The 23,111-nt window shown below is 46.1% G+C and overlaps 1 protein-coding gene across 1 annotated transcript in view; it reads left to right on the top strand.

The window, feature by feature from the left end:
• Positions 1-23,111, top strand: part of LOC126285069 (transient receptor potential channel pyrexia-like) — a 136,408-nt gene that overhangs the window by 71,456 nt on the left and 41,841 nt on the right. The window contains exons 6-9 of the mRNA XM_049984392.1: positions 467-584; positions 5,567-5,771; positions 19,630-19,740; positions 19,792-19,915. Of these exons, the coding sequence (XP_049840349.1) occupies positions 467-584; positions 5,567-5,771; positions 19,630-19,740; positions 19,792-19,915 (558 nt within the window). The remainder of the gene's footprint in view (positions 1-466; positions 585-5,566; positions 5,772-19,629; positions 19,741-19,791; positions 19,916-23,111) is intronic.

The raw sequence follows: 23,111 nt of genomic DNA, 5'->3' as shown, positions 1-23,111 counted from the left end.
AATAATTCATACACTCGCAAATATTTGTATAGTGATAGGAGAGAGTGCCCACGAACAAAATACTAGAAATCTTTCCCTTTGGGGGCTCAGTGTCGGAGTAGGATATCGTTTGGAGACCACTTTTGTACATACTTGTTGAATAACTCGACAACTACGGCCTCTAGCGGAAACATATCTCAGTACAAAATTTAACTAAATTAAATTTTCTAGAAAAAGGTCTTGCTCATTTTTTCTGTACGACATAATCTCTGCTGGCAAGCGACAGAATAAGGAATCACGCACGCGGTTTTTGAAGGGCAGCTATGACACGGCAGATTCCATAAAACGACAGCGGTAATGGCAACTAAATCCCCCTGCGGAATGCATTTAGAACAAAATGGGTTCTACAAGATATCACCCCTGCGGGTCCTGCACCTAAGTGCACGAGTGAACGCCAAATTAGGATGTGTGCCCCTGTGTGTTTCAGGGCTGCCGGTCGGTGGATCCAAACCACGTGTACGGCGACCCCTACTACAGCACGTGTCTGGAAATGGCGTGCCGGCGGCGCGGGGACGAGGAGTTCGTGAGGGCCTTGCTGCAAGGCGGTCAGTAGCAGCGCGGTGCCATGTGCTGGCTTTAAAGCGAGATGCTGTACGAGGAGCACTCTCAGCCTCGATACGCAAGCGTTAACCAGTGTTGTAGCAGGTGTCGTGTGACCACTTATTATCTTATATTTGGCAGATGCCCCTTTGCTGCGGCATGACCCGATTTCAAAGTGAGTCATGACCCATGTTTGAACTTTTGGACATTGCTAACAATTCTAAATGCAGTATGTCGCACATTTCCTACCACAGGCTTCTATGGTTTCTAAAGTGGACTTAATTACACTGGGCAATGAAATTAAAGGTCTACTTTCCTGAAAGCACATGATTCCCACCCATTATGACGCTTAAATAAGAAATTCGGTTTCGGCGACGCTTCAGACAGTGAGGTGCCGACAGCTAGGCAGAAAAGGCCACAGCTCCAAAGTTCATGTCATATCTAAGGTGGGTTAATTATGTCACACTGGCAAACTTTCACGACAGTTGTGCCCAATGCCACCGTCACATAACTGGAAGGTCGTCACGCCCATTTTTTCCCCACATATCACCCCTTTTTATGACGCCTCTGCGATGGGGATCAGAACCGCAACGCACAGCGTTGAAATTGAGCGGTTTTCTTATGAGTGTCCGAGGAAAATATTCTAGACACACCGCAGCCCAGAATCGGCACGAAAAGGCATAAAGGACGTCGATGTAACCAACCCATTACCTGGGCCATTGATTCCTAGACATTTCATGGTCGAAAAAACAATTCGTAATGTGATGAGCAACACGAAGACGTTCTTCACGGCCTTAAATACTGCTGACATCTCGGGCGTTTCGACGCTTCTCTAAGGAAATTGTGGGGCTGCATCCACATCAAATGTCACGGCACCCATTTGCAGCACAGTGCGTCCGCAATTTTTGCTCTCTTGTCTTTGTTCCAACCACTAGGTACCGTTCAAAACGTAACTCTTAGCAGCTAAGGGTGCTTGTGCTTTTTCCTATCTTGTGTCCTCCAGAATGACCACCAAGGGACGTGACATTGACACATGCACGAATAAACCAGCGAAGAGTTCCTCTATGACCCCCAGTATGGCAAAACAGATAGGTCCACCCACTGTCCGTCAGTGAGAATTTTAAAAATGTACCTGTACAGACAGAATCCGTGCCGAGAGTGAGGTTACGCTGTTGCTCTTTCGTCACTTCAGTGCTGCTCTTGCACCAGCTAGCAGGCCATCCGGAATCGGAAAGTGTGTAAGGGTTGCTGGTCGGCAAACACCTACAATGTAGTCACGCCTTCTGTCTGTTCAGGTACGTTTTTCAAATTCTCAGTAAAGTGTGACTGCTAGCTGGTTCAACAAACTGAGTTTTTCCAGTAGTGAGCTACAAATGACTGCCACCAAAAGGCCAGCCGGAGTGACCGAGCGGTCCTAGGCGCTTCAGTCTGGAACCGCGCGACCGCTACGGTCGCAGGTTCGAATCCTGCCTCGGGCGTGGATGTGTGTGATGTCCTTAGGTTAGTTAGGTTTAAGTAGTTCTGAGTTCTAGGGGACTGATGACCTCAGATGTTAAGTCCCATAGTGCTTAGAGCCATTTGAACCATTTTCCCCAAAATATAAGAAAAACTGGGAAGGCATACAATTTAAATGCGACTCCCAACTAGTATACACCAGCAAAACATTAATAATGACTATCAAAATATCCACGGGTGTACTGCCGGTGTACAGTGTCCAACGGGCACAATATTTCAGCGATCATACATGTCGCCATCATCAGGTTAACTGACGGACTGAGCTCCTGTGAACGTGCCGGCACGGAGATCCGTACGCTATGGCCGCTCAGAGGGAACTGGGTTCGGTCGCGGCAGTGACCGATTTAAATACCCTCCGCCCCCGGCACGCTCCTTCCGCCGTCCGCGACCCACGCCACGGTAGCGCGGTGGAACAGATTGCCACGGCGTCTGAGATGACGTCGGAGTGATGGCTCTGTCCGCCGCGGGCGGAGGGTATTTAAATCGGAGTTAGTTGATGACTGCGGATGAAAAAAATTCAACAGGTCATACTAATAAGTAAAAGCTCCAGAACTACCAAGGTATGGCCTGTAAGATTTAAACAAGAACAAATATAGTGACAAGGAAGTTCGACTTGCAGGACACACCTTAAGGCTTAGGTGCTTGCTCAACTCTCAATAGTTGAATAGGTCAGGGCGCTTGAATTAACTAGGTGACACTCCGCAGTGGCAGGTACTAAAACGACCAAATTTACGTAACTTGCGCTAACACAAGGCAGCCGATAGATGCGCCTGGCTGCGGGCAAACCTAGACAACGTGTGATGACGGAAGTGTCACCGCAGCTGGAAGAAAGCAGCGTTCTGGAACGAGGAAATAAGAATGCGTCATCCGCTGCCAGAACTACCTTGTCAACGTGCATCAGAAAGGAAGCAGTTATCTCCCCAAATAAGGCTACAAATGGCAATATCGAAGATGTAGGAAATATTAACTTACTGCGGAAGTGGCTATACATTCAAGTCACGAGCTTGAACCTCCTTAATATTACATGAACATTGTCGACGTGAACTGCAACCACCTGAAAATCCAAATACCACGGCACTGCCTCTATTAACAGGGCATTGCCTTCGACACAGACTATATTGCAGTCCCAACTACATCAACTCAATTTACAACAGAGAGTATTTATGCGCTTGCAACGAATATGATCTGCAACAGATTAAAATCAGTTACACTGACTGGTGACCATCCACGCATCAGTCGGCGGCATATTGGGATTGATTGATAGAGTTTTTGGATGTCCTCCTAAGGGATATCGTGCCAGGTTCTGACCAACTGGCGCAATAGATCGTCAAATTCCCGATATGGTTGGAGGACTGTGCCCTCAATACAGCAAATGCTTTCTATTGGCGAGAGGGCAGACGATCTTGCTGGTCCGTTGAGTTTGGCAAGCAGGCAGTCAGAAACCCTCCTCGTGAATGGGCGGGTATTATCTTGCTGAAATGTAAGCCCAGCACGGGTTGCCGTGAAGGGCTGCAAAACAGAGCGTCGAATATTGTCGACGTACCGCAGTGCTGAAAGGTTTCCTCGGATGACAACCAAAGAGGTGCTGCTATAAAAAGACGTAGACCCCAGGCCATCACTCTTGGTTCTGAGACGACAGTCACATTCGTATCCCACTACTGTCCATGTGGTCTACAGACAAATTTTCAGCCGGTAATCTCATTGACTGGAGTAGAATTGCCTTCAGTGATGAGTCCCACTTCGAACTGAGGCCAGATGACCAGCGAAATCGTGTCTGGGGACACCTTGGGCGATAGTGGGATACCAACCTCACTGTCGCCTCCCATACATCCCGAGATCCAGGAGTGATGGTTTTTGGTGCCATTCCTTTTCGTAGTAAGACCCCTTTGTCATCTATGGCACCCATACAGTGGTACATCTACAATATTAGGCCTCGTTTTGTTGCCCTTCAAGGCAAGACAGACATTTCAGTAAGATAATACCCGCCCACATAAGATGAGAGTTTCTACTGATTGTGTTCGTGCTCGCCAAACCTACCTTGGGCAGCAGGATCTCCATACTTTCTCCTCAACTGAGAACGTTTGGACAATTATGAGCAGCTCCCTACAACCAGTCAGGATTTTCAGGATCTAATGAGCCAACTAGACAAAAAAAATGGTTCAAATGCCTCTGAGCACTATGGGACTTAACATCTGAGGTCATCAGTCCCCTAGAACTTAGAACTACTTAAACGTAACTAACCTAAGGACATCACACACATCCATGCCCGAGGCGCCAGCCGGAGTGGCCGTGCGGTTCTAGGCGCTACAGTCATTTGAACCACTGAACCATGCCCGAGGCAGGATTCGAATCTAATGACCGTAGCGGTCTGAAGCGAGACTGAAGCGTATAGAACCGCTCGGCCACCAGGACCGGCTCCAACTGAACAGAATTGGCATGGTATCCCTACAGAGGACACCCAACAGTGCTATGAATCAATGCAAGTCGAATAACTGCTTGCATAAGGGCCAGACGTGGACAAATTTATTAATAAATTGCTCGACTTGTGAAGCTCTTTTGCTTGAATAAATCATCGAATTTATCTTAGATTGTAATCGTTTATTTGTCTGTGCATGTGCATTACATGTACACATTTCAAACTCATTCGGCTAATTCATATTTCCTGCGTCTTTTTTTTTTTTTCTCCTTGAGTACAGTCCACCACCAGCAATGGAGCGTGAACCTTTCACAATAACGGGCACTTCATAAAAACCATTTAACAAACTTCGAAAGAATATCTCGATAAAGAAACCAACAGGCAATACAAACGACGACGAAATTCTAAACAGTTTTGTACTGTTGCTTCATTTCTGTCTATTTTTGTCATTACCGTATGGATTTCCCTTAATCATCGGGACGTCGTCTCATTTTTTCGCCTGTCCCTAGAACGACAGTGTCTAGAAATCGATCGTTTTATATTTTCAGTGTCGAAGAAATTTTCTGGGACTTTATGAAACGTCCTGGCAGATTAAAACTGTGTACCGTACCGAGACTCGAACTCGGGACCTTTGCCTTTCGCGGGCAAGTGCCCTATCATCTGAGCTACCCAAGCACGACTCACGCCCCGTCCTCACAGCTTTACTTCTGCCAGTACCTCGTCTTCTACCTTCCAAACTTTACAGAAGCTCTCCCGCGAACCTAGCAGAACTAGCACTCCCGAAAGAAAGGATATTGCGGAGACATGGCTTAGCCACAGCCTGGGGGATGTTCCCAGAATGAGATTTTCACTCTGCAGTGGTAGAGCACTTGCCCGCGAAAGGAAAAGGTCCCGAGTTCGAGTCTCGGTCTGGTACACAGTTTTAATCTGCCAGGAAGTTTCAAATCAGTACACACTCTGCTGCGGAGTGAAAATCTCAGTCTGGCTGGGACTTTATGATGGGGGAAAGTTGAATGGAGCTATGTGACGTTTGGTTGCGGCACTGTGCCACGGCAGGTGCGGACCCGGACACGCGGAACGTTTTCTCGGGCGTGCCGGTGGTGCAGCAGGCGGTGGAGAACGGCTGCGTGGCCGCCCTGGAGGTGCTGCTGGAAGAGGGCGGCGCGCAGCCCGGGGCCCGCGACCCCGCCAGCCACACGGCGCTGCACGTGGCGGCGCAGCGGCAGTGCGCCACCAGGGCCGACACCAGGGACGTCGTCAGGTAGCGGACGCCACCCAGCCAACACTGCACGCGCGCTCTCTCTCTCTCTCTCCACATCCTCTCTCCCATCACTGCTAGATACGTCGAGGTTATCACCACAAGCGCAGTCCGAAACTCATGGGATGCTTCGTGATATTCTAGGCGCCCCGGTGGTTCCTGTCGCCTACGGTGGACTGGAAGCTGAGTGGTGACCTCTCCAGTTGTCAGGATGCTAGGAAATGACTGTGGACGCGTCAGAAACGCCAAAGAAACGTGATTAATTCATGCTATCTTTATTCCTGCTGAGTACAATGTGGGCCGCGTAACACAGGCTGGCTGAGCTTGGTGATATCAACGACCTTCCCTGAGTCCTCGCTGACTCGGAGCGATGACACCAGCTCCGGGCCGCACCAGTCTTGCTAGCGCAGCGCCGGGTGCTGTGACGTAGCGGAGGAATGCCCTTACTTCGGCCGCGCGTGGCTGGCGGCGCCCGGTTCGGCGGCGGACAGCAGGTCGCTGCACGTAGGAGGCTCCGGGTTGGAGTCCCGGTGCTGTCTGCACGAGAAGTGTTCACGTAGTCTTCTCCTGGTGGCTCGTCCGCGGTGGATGGGCGGAATGGGCTGCAGTCCTCCAGCCTCGTCGGCTTACCGGGTTGTGACGGCAGATGCACAGGGCCTAGGCTCCGCGCGATCTCGATGACGGCTCGCTGATGTGGTCAGCATTGGAGGCGAGCGAGTCAGCCGCGATGTCTGCTAATCCCTGGGTTGATGATTGATAGCAGCAGCAGAGATTGACAGAGCTGGTACTGTCCCCTCATGATCTGCTGCTGGATGGGCCGCCCTTACTGCAACATCTCCTTAATAAAGATTAACATGTCGATCACCGAGCTGAGCGCTACACAGCGACCCAGTACACATCTAACTGTAAGTCTGTGAGTGCCCTGTTGCTATCAAAGCTGGCGTATTTAAAGGAAGCACGAGCGACGTCCTGACGTCATGCTTGTACTGCTGATTTATCTGTCGTACTCTCCCCTTGTGAGAGTTACGTGTTGTTACGGCAGACTTACGCAAAGTTATGAAATGCAGTACAGTTGGCGCTATACCTCTGTCTTACACACTACGAAAATCTCCGTCTAACACAAACCCGTGTGCTAAGCAATTCTCTCTCACCTGTTGTGTGTAACTAAGCCACTGCCCCTGCGTGACCACACATTCCGATACATGTGCAATCCTCTTACCTCTTGGCTAACCTAGAGCCTCTGGCTCTCGGCGTAGTCAGCGAGACTTTGACAATATTCCACGTTTCCAACTCTTTACTATTCTGTGACACTACACATCCCCTTACTTTAAGAAAATCCGTCCCGAATTTTACAATTCTGGACTTACTGGTTGTGCGCGCCTTACTTCCTTATACTCCACAGGTATCTTACAATTACTCCTTCAACACTGTCAAACTTTTCTTATCCACTAATAATCTATTTACACTTAATACTGATGCCAACCTTATCATTGGTTATCTATTTATATTATGTTCCACTATTCCAGATCCGTCCCATAGGTATTTGATGTACGGTTGTTATTTCAGAACGAGACATCTTTTTCCGTATACAAAAGTAAGTTGCACAAATAAACACTAGAACTAAGATTATACTAGTCGTTGACACGCCAAATATAATTGAGTATTGCTTACGTTTCTCCCGACATTGCTGCACGTGCTGCAGTAGTTGATTAACTGAGATCTGCTCTTTTTCTGAGATAATCAGGCTATCTAAAGGTTGTAGCAATGTGGGATCCAAGGACTCGTTAATAAACATTAGGTTCCGGTGAGGCAATATGTGTGGTGGTTCCTCTGGATAATGCAAGATAGGCTGTGTCACGTTAATCATTGTTGTACCCGTGAAAGTAGCTTGTAGGTGAAAACGCTTCCCCATTATTTCACATCCAGTGCCATTAATCAATAACCCGCTGCCCTGGAATTCAAGCTTTGATATATCTGTCAATCTACCATTTCTGTAACAACTGGCAACTACAGTCTCTAGTTCAAACACAGAGTAAATCCAATGTTCCCCTTCTTTCTGAAATTTCGGTCCCGGAAGTAACACCTTCTTTTCGCATTCTAATGTTCGCATATTCACCAAGAACAACTGCATCTCACACGAATGATTGTGGGTTTCCACCTCCTTTGCTGGACAAATAAAAACACTCCCCCTGAAACAGTCTGTCAAATCTTCCGTAGACATTACCACATGAGCACTCCTCCGTCTTGACACTAACAACACTTCCCGAGTTTGCACTTGCACCCACTTCCCAAGTGCACCCCATCTAATTGGATACGGGTGTTCTGCATAACACTGGTACCGCGAATTGGTACCCATCACTGGTATTTGCACTTCTACGTGTATAATCGCCTGATCCGTAATTACTCTCACTTTAGACAAGTGCACTCCTTCCGAGAATTCTTTCTGCCCTTTCAGCAACGCCTTCAGCATCTGATCTGGACCTAACAAAGTGGCACTCCGTTGCCCATACACTGCGGGTTGGATAGCTTCCAATTCGACACACGCATCATCCACCCTGTCTGCTAATGCCCTCAATAAAGCTGCTACTTCTACTTTCCCCTCTATTCGGCTCAATCTCGCCTGTATAGCCTCTGTATCCCCATTCAACACTTTCCTGGTATTTGCTGCATAACGTTCCAGGTCTGACGACAACTCCCGCATTGTTCTAGTGACATTCAATAGCACTTGCTCCATGTTACCTAAACGTGTCGTGTGCCAATCCACTTTCGACTTTGTCTCCTCCGCCAACTCCTGCACCTCGGCCACCGTGCTATTTAAGCTCCTTATATCTTCCTCGTCCGCGGTTCCAAACACTGTTTTCAGCAATTTACCCCCTGCATCCAACGACCCTCGTTTCCTACGAACGAGCGTTTGAGGGACCACTTCCGTTACTTGTTGCAGCTGCCTTCTCAGCTTTTCGTATGAGAGCTCCAATTCCTGATAATCGTTCTGTATGTCTTGAAACAATCCCTCCTTCTCTGTGGCCGCCTGTAGCGCCGTAAACCTATCCTGTAGTGTCCGTACATCATTCCTCACTCCCCATATATTATACGTGAGCACAATTGTCCACCTGCGGCTTCACAATACCACATCTAATTGTGTTGCAAACAAAATTCCCTTAGCTAGTGGTTGCACCTGCGCCACCTCTTCTCTGCAACAGTGTAGCAGTACCAGACTGACGAAAAGTTTCCCGGGCCACATCCTGGCACGGCACCTGAAGGTAAGGGAAGCTATGTCAATCGCTCCCTTCCTTAGCACGTCTAAAACGCACAAATGACAAGTAAAAACTGCACATCCCTATTACCTAATAACAATAAATACGACATGTTCCTCCCCGAGGACACTTAATCTACTTATCCCTGGACCTAAGTGCGTAAGGAACGTTCCTATGCTGTTCTTTTAGCTTCGGTACCCTCACACACTTTGTTACTGCTGGAGGAATCTGCGATAACGCATCCACTGCGCCCTTAAACGGCTTAATAATACTCACATGAATTACTGACGACTTGGTTGGTAACTGCAACTTTACGTTCACTGGAGATACTATTTCATTTACCTGATACGGTCCAGAATATCTCGTCAAAAACTTCTTCGTTTTACCCTTCGGAACTTAAGGATTAGCCAACAATACCCAGTGACCAATTCTGTATTGCGGAAGTTTGCCTGTTCTTTGCCCAATACTCCCTTGTTTCTCCAAAGCTTTAGTATTAGCACGCCGTACCCTTTAACAAATCTCTCTCAATTTCTTGGCGAAGTTCTTCACTGACTCAACCTGAGGTTTGAGCACATCAAATGGTGATGGCATTTTCCGGCCATAAATTACCTCATACAGAGAGAGCACCGTTCCTGTATGAACTTTCGCGTTGTATGCGCTTCTCAACAGATTTAAATACACGTCCCAATACGTGTGTTCTGAATTTATGTAATGACTAATCACCTTACCAAACGTCCTATGAACCCGTTCTGTTCGTCCATTCGACTGAGGATGAAATGGGCTTGTCCGCAATTTCTTAACTTTCAATAAACGGCATAACTGCTTCATCAGCTCTGACATAAAGTTACTACCCTGATCTGTAATTATAGTATCAGGCACACCATACTTCAGCAACCAGTTATTTACTACAGCTTACGCAACAGTGCTTGCCTGCTGATCTGGAATAGCTACTATTACCAGGTATCGGGAAAAATGATCTAATATTGTTAATACGTATCGATTACCCGCTTGGGTCTTGTTAAATGCTCCGATTACGTCTAATCCGATGAATGCGAACGGACGATCCGCTTCAGGTAGTCTCTGTAACTGAATTTTCTGATGACTTAAATCTGCTCTGTGCGCGGTATACAATTTTGCACACACTGCTCTACAACATAGCGACGTGTCTTCCACCCAAACCTTTCAGCTACCCGTCTATCAGACGTTCTTTTACCACCATGACCCGACAATACATGGTCGTGCGCTTGTTTCAACACTTCTTTCCTGAGCGACTCTGGCACTAAAACGCCTAGTCCGCACTTCGCCTTCCTGCAAAGCAACCCATCCTGCAATTCAAACTGCGGTTGCGTTCGGAACAATTGACACTCTCTGTCAGTGGCTTGCGCCTTTATCTACTCCTTCTCACTTACGCCCACAACTTGTACAGCTGCTATTTCTCTACTAAGCGCATCTGCATTCGTATGTTTTACCGCTGGTTTGTGAATTGCCTCGTAGTCAAATTCACTTGCTTTCAGTGCCCATCTCGTTAAACGACTCGAAGGATTTTTCAATCCCAACAACCACTTCAATGCTGCGAGATCTGTATTCACCTTGAACTTACGCCCATACAGGATGTTACAAAAAGGTACGGCCAAACTTTCAGGAAACATTCCTCACACACAAAAAAAGAAAATATGTTATGTGGACATGTGTCCGTAAACGCTTACTTTCCATGTTGGAGCTCATTTTATTACTTCTTTTCAAATCACATTAATCATGGAATAGAAACACACAGCAACAGAAAGTACCAGCGTGACTTCAAACATTTTGTTACAGAAAATGTTCAAAATGTCCTCCGTTAGCGAGGATACATGCATCCACCCTCCGTCGCATGGAATCCCTGATGCGCTGATGCAGCTATGGAGAATGGCGTATTGTAGCACAGCCGTCCACAATACGAGCACGAAGAGTCTCTACATTTGGTACCGGGGTTGCGTAGACAAGAGCTTTCAAATGGCCCCATAAATGAAAGTCAAGAGGGTTGAGGTCAGGAGAGCGTGGAGGCCATGGAATTGGTCCGCCTCTACCAATCCATCGGTCACCGAATCTGTTGTTGAGAAGCGTACGAACACTTCGACTGAAATGAGCAGGAACTGCATCGTGCATGAACCACACGTTGTGTCGTACTTGTAAAGGCACATGTTCTAGCAGCACGGGTAAAGAATCCCGTATGAAATCATGATAACCTGCTCCATTGAGCGTAGGTGGAAGAGCGTGGGGCCCAATCAAGACATCACCAACAATGCCTGCCGAAACGTTCACAGAAAATCTGTGTCGATGACGTGATGTCACCGAAGTCAACATTACCTTCCTTCAATTGGGACAACTGATGGTGAATCGAGGAAGTACAGTATATACTGACGAAATAAAATGAGCTCTAACATGGAAATTAAGCGTTTCCGGACACATGTCCACATAACATCTTTTCTTTATTTGTGTGTGAGGAATGTTTCCTGAAAGTTTGGCCGTACCTTTTTGTAACACCCTGTATAAATAACAGCGAAAATACGATACCGTAAATCACTGTTACCATTTCTTTCTCTATAGTTGAATAATTCTCCTCTGCCTTATTCAGTTGCCTGGAAGCATAAGCCACTGGATGTTCCTGTCCATTAACCCTCTGAGAAAGAATACAACCTACAGCAATATTACTAGCATCACAAGATAGTATGAACTCTTGTTCGAAATCAGGAAGTATCAACACTGGGTCTGATGTTAGTATCTGTTTGAGCTTCTCGAATGCCACCTGACACTGTGCTGTCCATTCAAACTTAACACCTTTCTTTAAAACTCTCGTTAATGGATGTGCAATTTCCGCGAACCCCTTTACATATCGTCTGTAGTAATTACATAAACCGACATAATGCTGAACTTGTTTAGTGGTCTGTGGTAGTGGGAAACGACACACGGCCGACCTTAGACGAGGATCCGTTCTTACCCCATCCTTACTGATAATATGCCCAAGATAAGTCACTTGCGTCTGAGCAATCTGACATTTCTCGACATTAAGCGTAAGATTTGCCGCTCTTAGCCTATTAAATACTTCGTTCAGTCGTTCCACACGCTCTTCTAGATTACGCGAATAAGTAACAATATCATCGAGGTATACCATAGTAATCTTAGGCTTCAGTCCCCGAAGCACACCATCTAACATACGCTGGAAAGTAGCAGGAGCGTTTTTCAACCCAAATGGCATTCTGCGCTACTGAAAGTGACCCAGGCTTGTTGTAAAGGCCGTCTTTGGACTATCATCGAGACTTACTTCTATCTGATGGTACCCACTCTTTAGATCTAGTGTCGAAAAATATTTACACCGACCTAGGTTGTCCAATGTTTCCGTGATGTTCTGTATTGGATACGCATCTGTTATAGTTGGCGCGTTCAAAAAACGATAGTCACAACAAAACCTATACTTTTTAGTACCGTCCAATGACTTCTTAGGAACTACCACTATGTTGGCAGACCACGGGATTTCACTGTTCTCTATAATACCGTCCCTTAGCTGTTGATTAATAAATTCTTCCACTAGTGGTTGTAGGTGTTTCGCTGTCCTGTATGGTTTTCTATTGACCGGCGGACAATCGCCAGTCGGTATACGGTGCTGTGTAATAGGAGTTGCTGGTAATGGACCTTCTGAATTAAACAAATCTAAATACTCTAATAACAAAGCTTCCATACCTTTTCGATCACCATTCTCCAAATGACGAATCTTATCACGTAGTACAGATGCCTTGACGGTTTGCTTGACGTTATAATCACCTTGGGATTCACCTATATCTTCATCGTCGAGTATTTCCACTAAACCCTTTGGGAGATCCACTTTATCTGCCCCAAAATTATCTACACTGACCGGAATCATCAGTTCCCCATTTATATCCGTTACGCGCGCAACCCTCCTCCTAATAAGACAATGCATTTCATCCAATGCTTCATTGCTCTGCAGTGGCTCCATCACACATAGTCTTTGCTGTGGTACATCGGTACCTGCTCACAACCAAACTAACTTCCTTGTACCCGAAGGCACTTTGACATGCGTAATCGTCTTTAATGCCCTTGTACGCGGTTCAATTGGTGACATCTTAGCAACGGATGAACCTCGCGACGTAGAACCATTTGCAGCTGTTGTACCCATTGAAAACAAGTTTCCACTAAGTTCAACTGTACGCTGTGAAAGACTAATTTTGGCATGGTGTTTATCGAGGATGTCCAGTCCGAGAATCACAGAATACCCTTGTCCCACAGTTGGCAACACTTCCATTTGCTCTCTGAACTCTACAGTTCCAATCTTAAAAACGAGCTGTGTTGTACCCAATGATTGCAACTCATTATTTCCTACTCCACGTAATCTATACCTAGGAGTACCTAGTCTTCTACTACCCACGAGGTCTAGACTAGCAACAGATACATGTGCCCTTGTATCAATCAAAAACTTACATCTGTTATTCCTTACAACATCCATCAAGCAACATTCCGTCTCTGTACTAGTTTTCACAGTACTTCTGCTTACCGGGAATGTCTTCCGACGGACGAAACAGTCCCGTTTCCGCTCTCCCACTATTCCAAAATACGCTGAAGGACAAAAACTCGCAGCATCGTAATACAGAGTAATGAAATTTTTCGGAATACATTTGTCCAGGTAACATATTTAAATGATTAACGTTGCTAGATCACAGGTTAAGGTAAGAAAGAGATAAGACATTGCAAAAGTGAAATGCTGGTAAATTTATAGCCGGTGTAACAGCCAGAATGATGAATGCAAGTGTGGGAATCTGCATGCATTCTGTTGTACAGGTGCCAGAGGTCAGTTTGTTGGATAGAGCTCCTTGCCCGTCTCATTTACTCCATCAGTACAGGGACAGTTAATGCTGGTAGTGAATGACACTGGAGATTTCATCTGATGATATCCAGTATGTATTCGATTGGAGACAGATCCCGTGATTGAGCAGATCAAGGCAACAAGTCGACACTCTGTGAAGCATGTATGAAAATGGTATCTGTTCTTTCGGACATGTCCGAAAGAACAGATACCATCTTCATATAGTTAAGGCTAACCGGCCATTTACCTTTTTTTTCTGTGCTGGATGCACACGCATTGCCCAAACTCTTACGGGACTCTTTAGATCGTCTGCCGCGAGTAATGAGTGTAATGGGCAGAGGCACTACGAATGTAGTGTGTGGACACTAAGTTGGGAATGTGGGTCTCACAGGGAGCGTGCAGGGGATAAACCTTGCAGTCGCACTATCCTCTGTGCCCTCGGTGGCTCAGTTGGATAGAGAGTTTGCCATGTAAGCAGGAGATCCCAGGTTCGAGTCCCGGTCGGGCACACATTTTCAAGTGTCCCCTTTGATGTATATCAACGCCTGTCGATAGCTTAGGATCTTGATTTAATTATCATTTCACTCTGTAGAGCATGTTGGGTTACAACAGCGGCATGTGGATGAGCGTTATCCTGTTGAAAAAAAAAGACACCTGGTGCGCTGTTCATTTATGGCAGTACAGCAGCTCAAATCACCAGACTGATTACGCTCTTGCAGTCAGGGCGCATGCGACAACTATCACAGCGTTCTTGCTGTTACACGAATTCGCACCCCAGTGTATCTTGCAGGCAGACAGGTTAGTGGCTTGGTTGCAGGTCCGTAACATGATTGTCACTGGCACTGAGGCAGAACCAGCTTTCGTCAGAAAACACAACAGACCTCCACTGTGACCTACAATGAGCTCTCACTCGATGCCACTGAAGTCGCAAAAGTCGGTGGTTTGGGGTTAGTGGATGTTACAGTGCAGAAAAAACAACAGGCCTCCACTGTGACCTATAATGAGCTCTCACTTGATGCCACTGAAGTGGCAAAAGTAAGTGGTTTGGGGTTAGTGGAACATATGTTACAGGGCATCTGGCTCAGAGCTCTCCTCGAAGTAACTGATTTGTAACCATTCTATTGCTGTAGTGCCAACTGCTGCTCATATTGCTGATAAAGAAGCGCCAGAGGCATGCACTAAACAAATGATAATGCGCCACTCTCCTGATCATAATGTTATTAAGAGTGTAACACCAGTGCTGATACCTGTTGTAACGTAGCTTGTCCACTTGTTAGAGATCACTCGTGTTGGTCATTCAGTCAACGTTACCCTGGGTATCTTCTTGTCTCATAATTAAACAGGAAAACTGCAACTACGGACACAGTAGTACCTTCTTGCTCACAACACCCAGTAACACAAAAATGCAGCCTTCCACTCCCTGTCCAAAGAAAATTTCGAAACAGAGTTAGACACAATAAAATCTATTGTCTCAACCAATGGCTAAAATTCTGTCGTGACTGACTATATCTTGCGTAAGAAATGAATACTGAAAATTATATCCCCTCCCCCCCCCCCCCACCCTCTATGCTCATGCTACTGTCGCTTCCACTCCCGGAAGTGCTTAAGGTAGTATTACGAGGACAGGCATCACAGAGTGTAGCAAAAACACTGAAATCCTGCAGCTATGAGATTTTCTACTCTGTGAAGAACAGTACAGCTCAGTGTATTGTCAACAGCAAATATAAGACCTAATTACTAGACAGCAATGGGGAAAATTTCTTGTCGTAACTGGGATTATTTTATGTTGGCCAGTCATGGAGAGACATAGCAACTAGGCTGGCTGAAGATGAACGTAGCTCGAGGTTGCAAATTATAACTCTACACTTGCTGAGAGTGTACCCAGTGAGGGCCACAACTACCGGCCACAGTTCCGTGACCATCACTTATAAACAAAGGCCAAAAAATCTGCGTGTTAGGAGCCCTGGAATTAACAAACATCTTGCCGACAGCCCTGATTTACTACTGAAACACCAAACACACCTTAATACTTCCCTCTTCTAAATTTTACATGATCCTCTCAATTTTCCATAACTTTCTTCACTGGCTATCCCTCCTTATTCCTCTATTGATTAATTTCTTCTTAATTTATTGTGATTGCCTTGTACTCTCCACACTCTGTTGCTATAGTTGTTATGTATTTCCTTTTCTTGATTCTGTATCGCATTCCATGTGTAATACCTCTTGAAGTATCACTGTCCATTACATGTTTAATTTTATTTTGTTGGGTTTTTTTATTTAATGTAAACTGTCTTATAGACACTGTTTTTCGAGTTTAGTGTCAATGTTTTTTCTGCTTCGATAGGAACCTCTTAACAGACGATGCAGTATGAGCTGGTGCGTTCTCTTGATGCATAACCCATGACCTGTTCTTCACAGTTTGGGTCACCTTTTTATTTTCTCGCAGAGCTGAGCACCAGTCTCAAAGCAGTGATGTTGATCAATAGCTTGACCTTCGGGAAACCAGTGAAGGTACACATTTCCATGAACATAGAGAAAAGAAATCATCACCCCTTTGAATCCTGATTTGCTCATTTGAGGTTTTTTCGGCCTCGGTGATGTTGGGCGCTCCTGGTACATGGATTTGGTCTCAGTTCCGGGATCATGAGCGAAAAACCAAGATTCGTCACATATTATCACTGTTTTCAAGAAATTATCATCATTTTAAGTGATATTCAAAATGATAGCACAAACTTTTTCACGAGCTTCTTCTTGTTCGATCGTGAGAATTTTCGGCATCAATTTCGCATACACTTTTCTCATGTTAAATTGGTTATATATCGAAATAATCAGCAAAGGGTTGTATAAAAAGATTAATTTCTTAACCGGTTTCGGGCACTTAGGTTTCCTACTCCAGAAAGTTATGCCCATCGCATTATAGGCGAGTGTCAACAATAAGATTCGTGCAGCAGAATGCCGTGGTCATGCACAGTCGGTATGAACCACGTGACTATGGCTTTTTGTTATCTACGTCTTACTGTTGACGCTGACATTTAATGTGATGGGTATAATTATTTAGATATACACCACTACATTTGTTGAGAATGGATAAAATATTATATTGGTTATGTAAAATTTGGCTTACACATTCTTTGTCGATTCCTACAATTTCAGCAATCGATGGAATACGCATCCTGTTACGACCAAATGGGATCAAAGTTGTCTGGTCGTAAGTGTGAGTTCTTTGATTGGTCTGGGAGATGGTTCATTGGAACTATAACATATGAAAAAATAAGTGAAACCAATCCTTTGCTGCAAGAGTGCTTGATAATTTACATCTTTCATTCGGTATTAATGCATTACTTGATGTATTAATCAACATAATATTATCTTGAAGTTGAAAGTTTACAAAAGTACATTTTCGTCTGAGATTCGAATAACTCTTTAGTCCTACTTCATGACGCTGATTGCTTCAGTTAAGGTCACAAATTGGAGCTGAGTGCTTCCATGTTCAGCTGTATATTGACCTCCGTGTGAAGGTGCTGCTGTGCTGAGAGAGAGGGTGTATCTTCTTTAGCCACTCCCAATTGTCGATGCTGGTTGTAGCAATACATCGTTACTGTCCGCGGCATGGATGCGCGTTGCCATATGTAGTGTGGCACGGTGACCACAGGACGATAATACGCAACTATGGACAGATCGAACCAGATTACCTACTTATTCGATATTTTCATCTGTTTTTGATGTCGAAGCGCATGGCAGGCGTGAGTCATCTTCAACGTTTTGACGGCCATCTTGGAAACGTTTAACCACTCAAAAACTCGCATACGAGGTAAATAGTCTTTGACGTGCACTTCTTTTATTAACAGCTAGGTTTCAGTACTAGTTTGAAACTTCATGACAATTTATTGCTTGGTTTCAGTATTAGACACATAAAAAAAAAGTTTTTCATCACCCTGATGCCCACAACTAAAGATAGATGTTGACTGTGGATATTCTATCACAGATACTGTCCCTTTGACTGTCAGAGATGTCACTGAACCTGGCCAAAGATGTAAACTGCCATGCATGAGCAGCGCCTATTAGACGGAGGGGATCCGACAGCCGATCAGTTCCAGTAATTCCACCAGGAAGGAGGTATACGGCTCTTGTTGTCTGTAGTTCAACCATGCCTAGACGGTCAATACTGCAGTTTGACCGTGTCTGCATTGTTGTGCCAGGAAGGGCTCTCAACAAGCGAAGTGTCCAGGCGCCTCGGAGTGAACCAAAGCGGTGTTGTTTGGGCATGGAGAAGATACAAAGAGACAGGAACTGTCGATGACATGCCTCGCTCAGGCCACCCAATGGCTACTACTGCAATGGATGACAGCTACGTAAGGATTATGGCTCGGGAGAAGCCTGACAGCAACGCCACCATGTTGAATAATGCTTTTCGTGGAGCCACAGGACGTCGTGCTACGACTCAAACTGTGCGCAATAGGCTGGATTATGGACAACTTTACTCCCGACGCCCATTGCGAGGTCAATCTGATTGCAACCACGACACCATGCAGCGCGGTACAGATGTGCCCAACAACATGCCGAATGGACCGCTCAGGATTGGCATTACGTTCTCTAGACCGATGAGTGTCGCATATGCCTTCAACCAGAAAATCTTCGGAGACGTGTTTGGAGGCAACCCGGTCAGACTGAACGTCTTAGACACACTGTCTAGCGAGTGGAGCAAGATGGAGGTTCCCTGCTGTTTTGGGTGTCATTACATGTGGCCGACGTACGCCGCTGGTGGTCATGGACGGCACCATAAAGGCTCTACGATAAGTGAATACCATCCTCCGACCGATAGTGTAAGCATATCGGCAGCATAATAGCGAGGCATTCGTCTTCATGGACGGAATTCACGCCCCCATCATGTACATCTTGTGTATGACTTCCTTCAGGCTAACGACATCGCTCGACAAGAGTGACCAGCATGATCTCCAGACATGAACCCTATCGAACATGCCTGGGATAGATTTACAAGGGCCTGTTTATGGACGAGATGACACACCAACCACTCTGAGGGATCTACGCCGAATCGTCGTTGAGGAATGTGACAATCTGGACCAACAGTATGCCACGACGAATATAGGCGTGCATCAATGCAAATGGACGTGCTACTGAGTATTAGAGATACCGGTGTGTAGAGCAATGTGGACCACCACCTCTGAAGGTATCGCTGTATGATGGTACAACATGCGATGTGTGGTTTTCATGTGCTATAAAAAGGGCGAATATGTGGAAATGATGTTTAAGTTGATCTCTGTTCCAATTTTATGTATAGGTTCTAGAGCTCTCGGATGCAAAGCTTTTTTTGATGTGAGTAGCTTGAAACTTCACGACTGTTTTTCGGGGGAATAGTATAATAGCTGTTACCAAACAAAGCGCACGGCTGTGCTGACTTGTCTACAGAGACAAGACATGCACCATTCGACTGGAAGTACTATAAGTTTCAGAGATATTGGTCATAGATCTTCGGTGCATGCGTACTTACTCTGTGACAGCAAAATCGTAGCGATTTTGATTTATTATTATGTTGTTGTATGAAGAAGCGACGGAGGAAGTTGACAGTATGAATGAGGGAATTCCTACGAGCAGACAAGTAGCCTGCGCTTTGCACGGCCGAGATGGGCAGTGATGTCACTGCGAAGCTCCGCAGCGTGGCAGTGTTGCCTGCCTCGTAGGCGGCGACGAGCTCCTGGGTACGGTGGTGTACGGGGTGCGTGCGGTGGTGCAGGTGCGTGTCGCTGCTGCTGGACTGCGACGGCACGCTGGGCCCGGGCCCCGGCGCCGCCGTCGACGTGGACGCGCAGGACCAGTTCGGCGACACGGCGCTGCACGACGCGGCGCACTACGGCAACCGCGGCGCCGTGCTGGCGCTGCTGCGGCGCGGCGCCAGCCCGCTGCTGCGCAACCAGGAGGGCGAGCCGCCGCTCGCCTTCATCGACGCCGGCACGCTGCGCGCCTTCCTCGACGAGCAGCTGCAGAGCAACGGGCTCTCCCCGCAGGGCGACGACTACCAGGTGGGCCGCCGCTCTCGGCGCTGTTACTCCGTCCCGACAGGCCGAACGGTACCGACCGGCCGCCGTGTCGTCCTAAACCTACAGGCCTCACCGGATGCCGATATGGAGGGTCGTGTGGTCACCACACCGCTCTCCTTGCCTTTTGTTAATTTACGAGACCGAGCCGAACTTATCAATCAAATGGTTCCAATGGCTCTGAGAACTATGGGACTCAACTGCTGTGGTCATCAGTCCCCTAGAACTAGAACTACAAAAAGCTAAGGACATCACACACATTCATGCCCGAGGCAGGATTCGAACCTGTGACCGTAGCAGTCACAGGGTTCCGGACTGCGCGCCTAGAACCGCGAGACCACCGGGGCCAGCTATCAATCAAGTGTGTTACATACTGTGTATGTAATCTGTACATCGAGGAAGCAATGATGGAAATAAAAGAAAGGTTCAGGAGCAGAATTAAAATACAAGGTGAAAGGATATCAATGATACGATTCGCTGATGACATTGCCATCCTGAGTGAAAGTGAAGAAGAATTAAATGATCTGCTGAACGGAATGAACAGTCTAATGAGCACACAGTATGGTTTGAGAGTAAATTGGAGAAAGACGAAGGCAATGAGAAGTAGTAGAAATGAGAACAGCGAGAAACTTAACATCAGGATTGATGGTCACGAAGTCAATGAAGTTACGGAATTCTGCTACCTAGGCAGTAAAATAACCAATGACGGACAGAGCAAGGAGGACATCAAAAGCAGACTCGCTATGGCAAAAAAGGCATTTCTGGCCGAGAGAAGTCTACTAATATCAAATACCGGCCTTAATTTGAGGAAGAAATTTCTGAGGATGTACGTCTAAAGTATGGTAGTGAAACATGGACTGTGGGAAAACCGGAACAGAAGAGAATCGAAGCATTTGAGATGTGGTGCTATAGACGAATGTTGAAAATTAGGTGGACTGATAAGGTAAGGAATGAGGAGGTTCTACGCAGAATCGGAGAGGAAAGGAATATGTAGAAAACACTGATAAGGAGAAGGGACAGGATGATAGGACATCTGCTAAGACATGAGAGAATGACTTCCATGGTACTAGAGGGAGCTGTAGAGGGCAAGAACTGTAGAGGAAGACAGAGTTTGGAATACGTCAAGCAAATAATTGAGGACATAGGTTGCAAGTGCTACTCTGAGATGAAGAGGTTAGCACAGGAAAGGAATTCGTGGCGGGCAGCATCAAACCAGTCAGTAGACTGATGACCAAAAAAAAACATACTGTGTGTAGTCTCCACTTTGCGCTACAGGAGGGAACTCCTTGAGTGATCTCGGAAGAGCGCTAACTAAACTTGTTCCTTTTCGTTTCAGCTCATGTGCCAGTTTCACGGAGGTTAAGAAGCGACAAGCCTGACATCTGCTGTCGTGTAAGAGACCTGTTAGCAGTGCCCCAGACAGTAGTGTAGGAGTTGGTGCGGAATTCTCCACTGTAGAATATGTTATTGTGTAGCTTCGCAGTGTCCATAGGTGTCTGCATGTCACGAGTCCGTCGAAAACGGAAGTGTTTTCCTCAAAAGAGAGCCCTCAACATAACACCTGAACTATTCCCTGCTGCAAAACTGCCACAACAAATGGTCAGTTAAGTTCCAGATTCTTGTTTGCTTCTTTTTTTTCTTTTTTCTCTTGTTCTATTTGGATCTGAAATCCTGGGCCAAGTACTTTTATTTCACATTTCATCACACATGATAAAGACAGCCAAAGCAACACATATACTCACGCAAAACGATGGTAACGATATATGCATATTTCGCACACACCACTAGCCAAAGACTAATAATTTTTAAAAGAGTTTATACTTAAATAACTTTTTAAAATGGTTCAAATGGCTCTGAGCACTATGGGACTTAACACATGAGGTCATCAGTCCCCTAGAACTTAGTACTACTTAAACCTAACTAACCTAAGGACATCACACACATCCATGCCCAAGGCAGGATTCGAACCTGCGACTGTAGCAGTCGCGCGGTTCCAGACTGAAGCGCCTAGAACCGCTCGGCCACCACTGCTGGCAAATGAGTTTTTGATGACCAGAACTCCAACACCCGGAATTGACAGCTTCTCTCTCTCTCTCTCTCTCTCTCTCTCTCTCTCTCTCTCTCTCTCTCTCTCTGTGTGTGTGTGTGTGTGTGTGTGTGTGTGTGTGTGTGTGTGTGTGTGTGTGTGCCATAATGTAACAGTGGGTGCAAGTTACCGGATGTCCCTCATTTTGCATTCGGTTACCAATGAACATCAAACAAAATTGGGACAAATTACGCCATTTCATATTCGCTTACAAATAGTATTAACGCTAAACGTACCATGTGGGCCATTTTTGACCCATGACTTTTTTCGTGGGACGTAGCCCCTTCCCTAATCATCGCAAGACCAAACAGGCCGGTGGCTCCTAACTCAACTAAAAGTATGAAAAATTTACGTGTAGTACCATGTGGGTCATTTTTGACCCATACGCATTTTAACGAAGTATTCGGAGGTCGGATGATACTTCACATCAGCGCGATTTTCCGTTTTCTACGGACTGGACACAAGCAGACCTACGGAGTGAAACTGCGAAGCTTCAGAATAACATATTATACAGTGGGGAATCCCCCCATACCCTTCCACACTGCTGTCTGGGGCACTCCTAACAGTTCTCTTACACGATAGCAGATGTCAGGCGCGTCGCCCTTAAGGAACGTCACGGCCGACAACTTCTTCACCCCCGTGGCAGATGAGCTGAAACGAAAAGGAACAAGTTTAGTTGCGCTCTTCGGAGATCACTCAAGGAGATCCTTCCTCCAGCGCCAAGTGGAGACTACACACAGTATGCAACACACTTACAAGTCAGGTGACAATCTTCTCACAGCATACCAAGGGAAAAAGAAAAAAAAAATCAGTATCCTGAGTAACATGCATGCTGGATGTCAGATGAATGAAAATACTGGGAAGAAACTTCCAGAAACTGTGAAGTATTATACTAAAACTAACGATGGAGTCGATGTAGTTGACCAAATGGCTAGACACTACAGTATCCGAGCTGGCACCCACCGATGACCTTTACGTATCTTTCCCAATATTCTTGATCTTGCCATGATCGACGATCGCACAGTTTTTAAGTTACTTACCTCTAAGAAGATTTCACGTCGGGGCTTTATCATCAGTGTCGCAGACGAGCTTGCT

The sequence above is a fragment of the Schistocerca gregaria genome, chromosome 8 (assembly GCF_023897955.1).
Source record: "Schistocerca gregaria isolate iqSchGreg1 chromosome 8, iqSchGreg1.2, whole genome shotgun sequence".
Taxonomy (NCBI): domain Eukaryota; kingdom Metazoa; phylum Arthropoda; class Insecta; order Orthoptera; family Acrididae; genus Schistocerca; species Schistocerca gregaria.
This window is presented reverse-complemented; position numbering and strand designations above follow the sequence as displayed.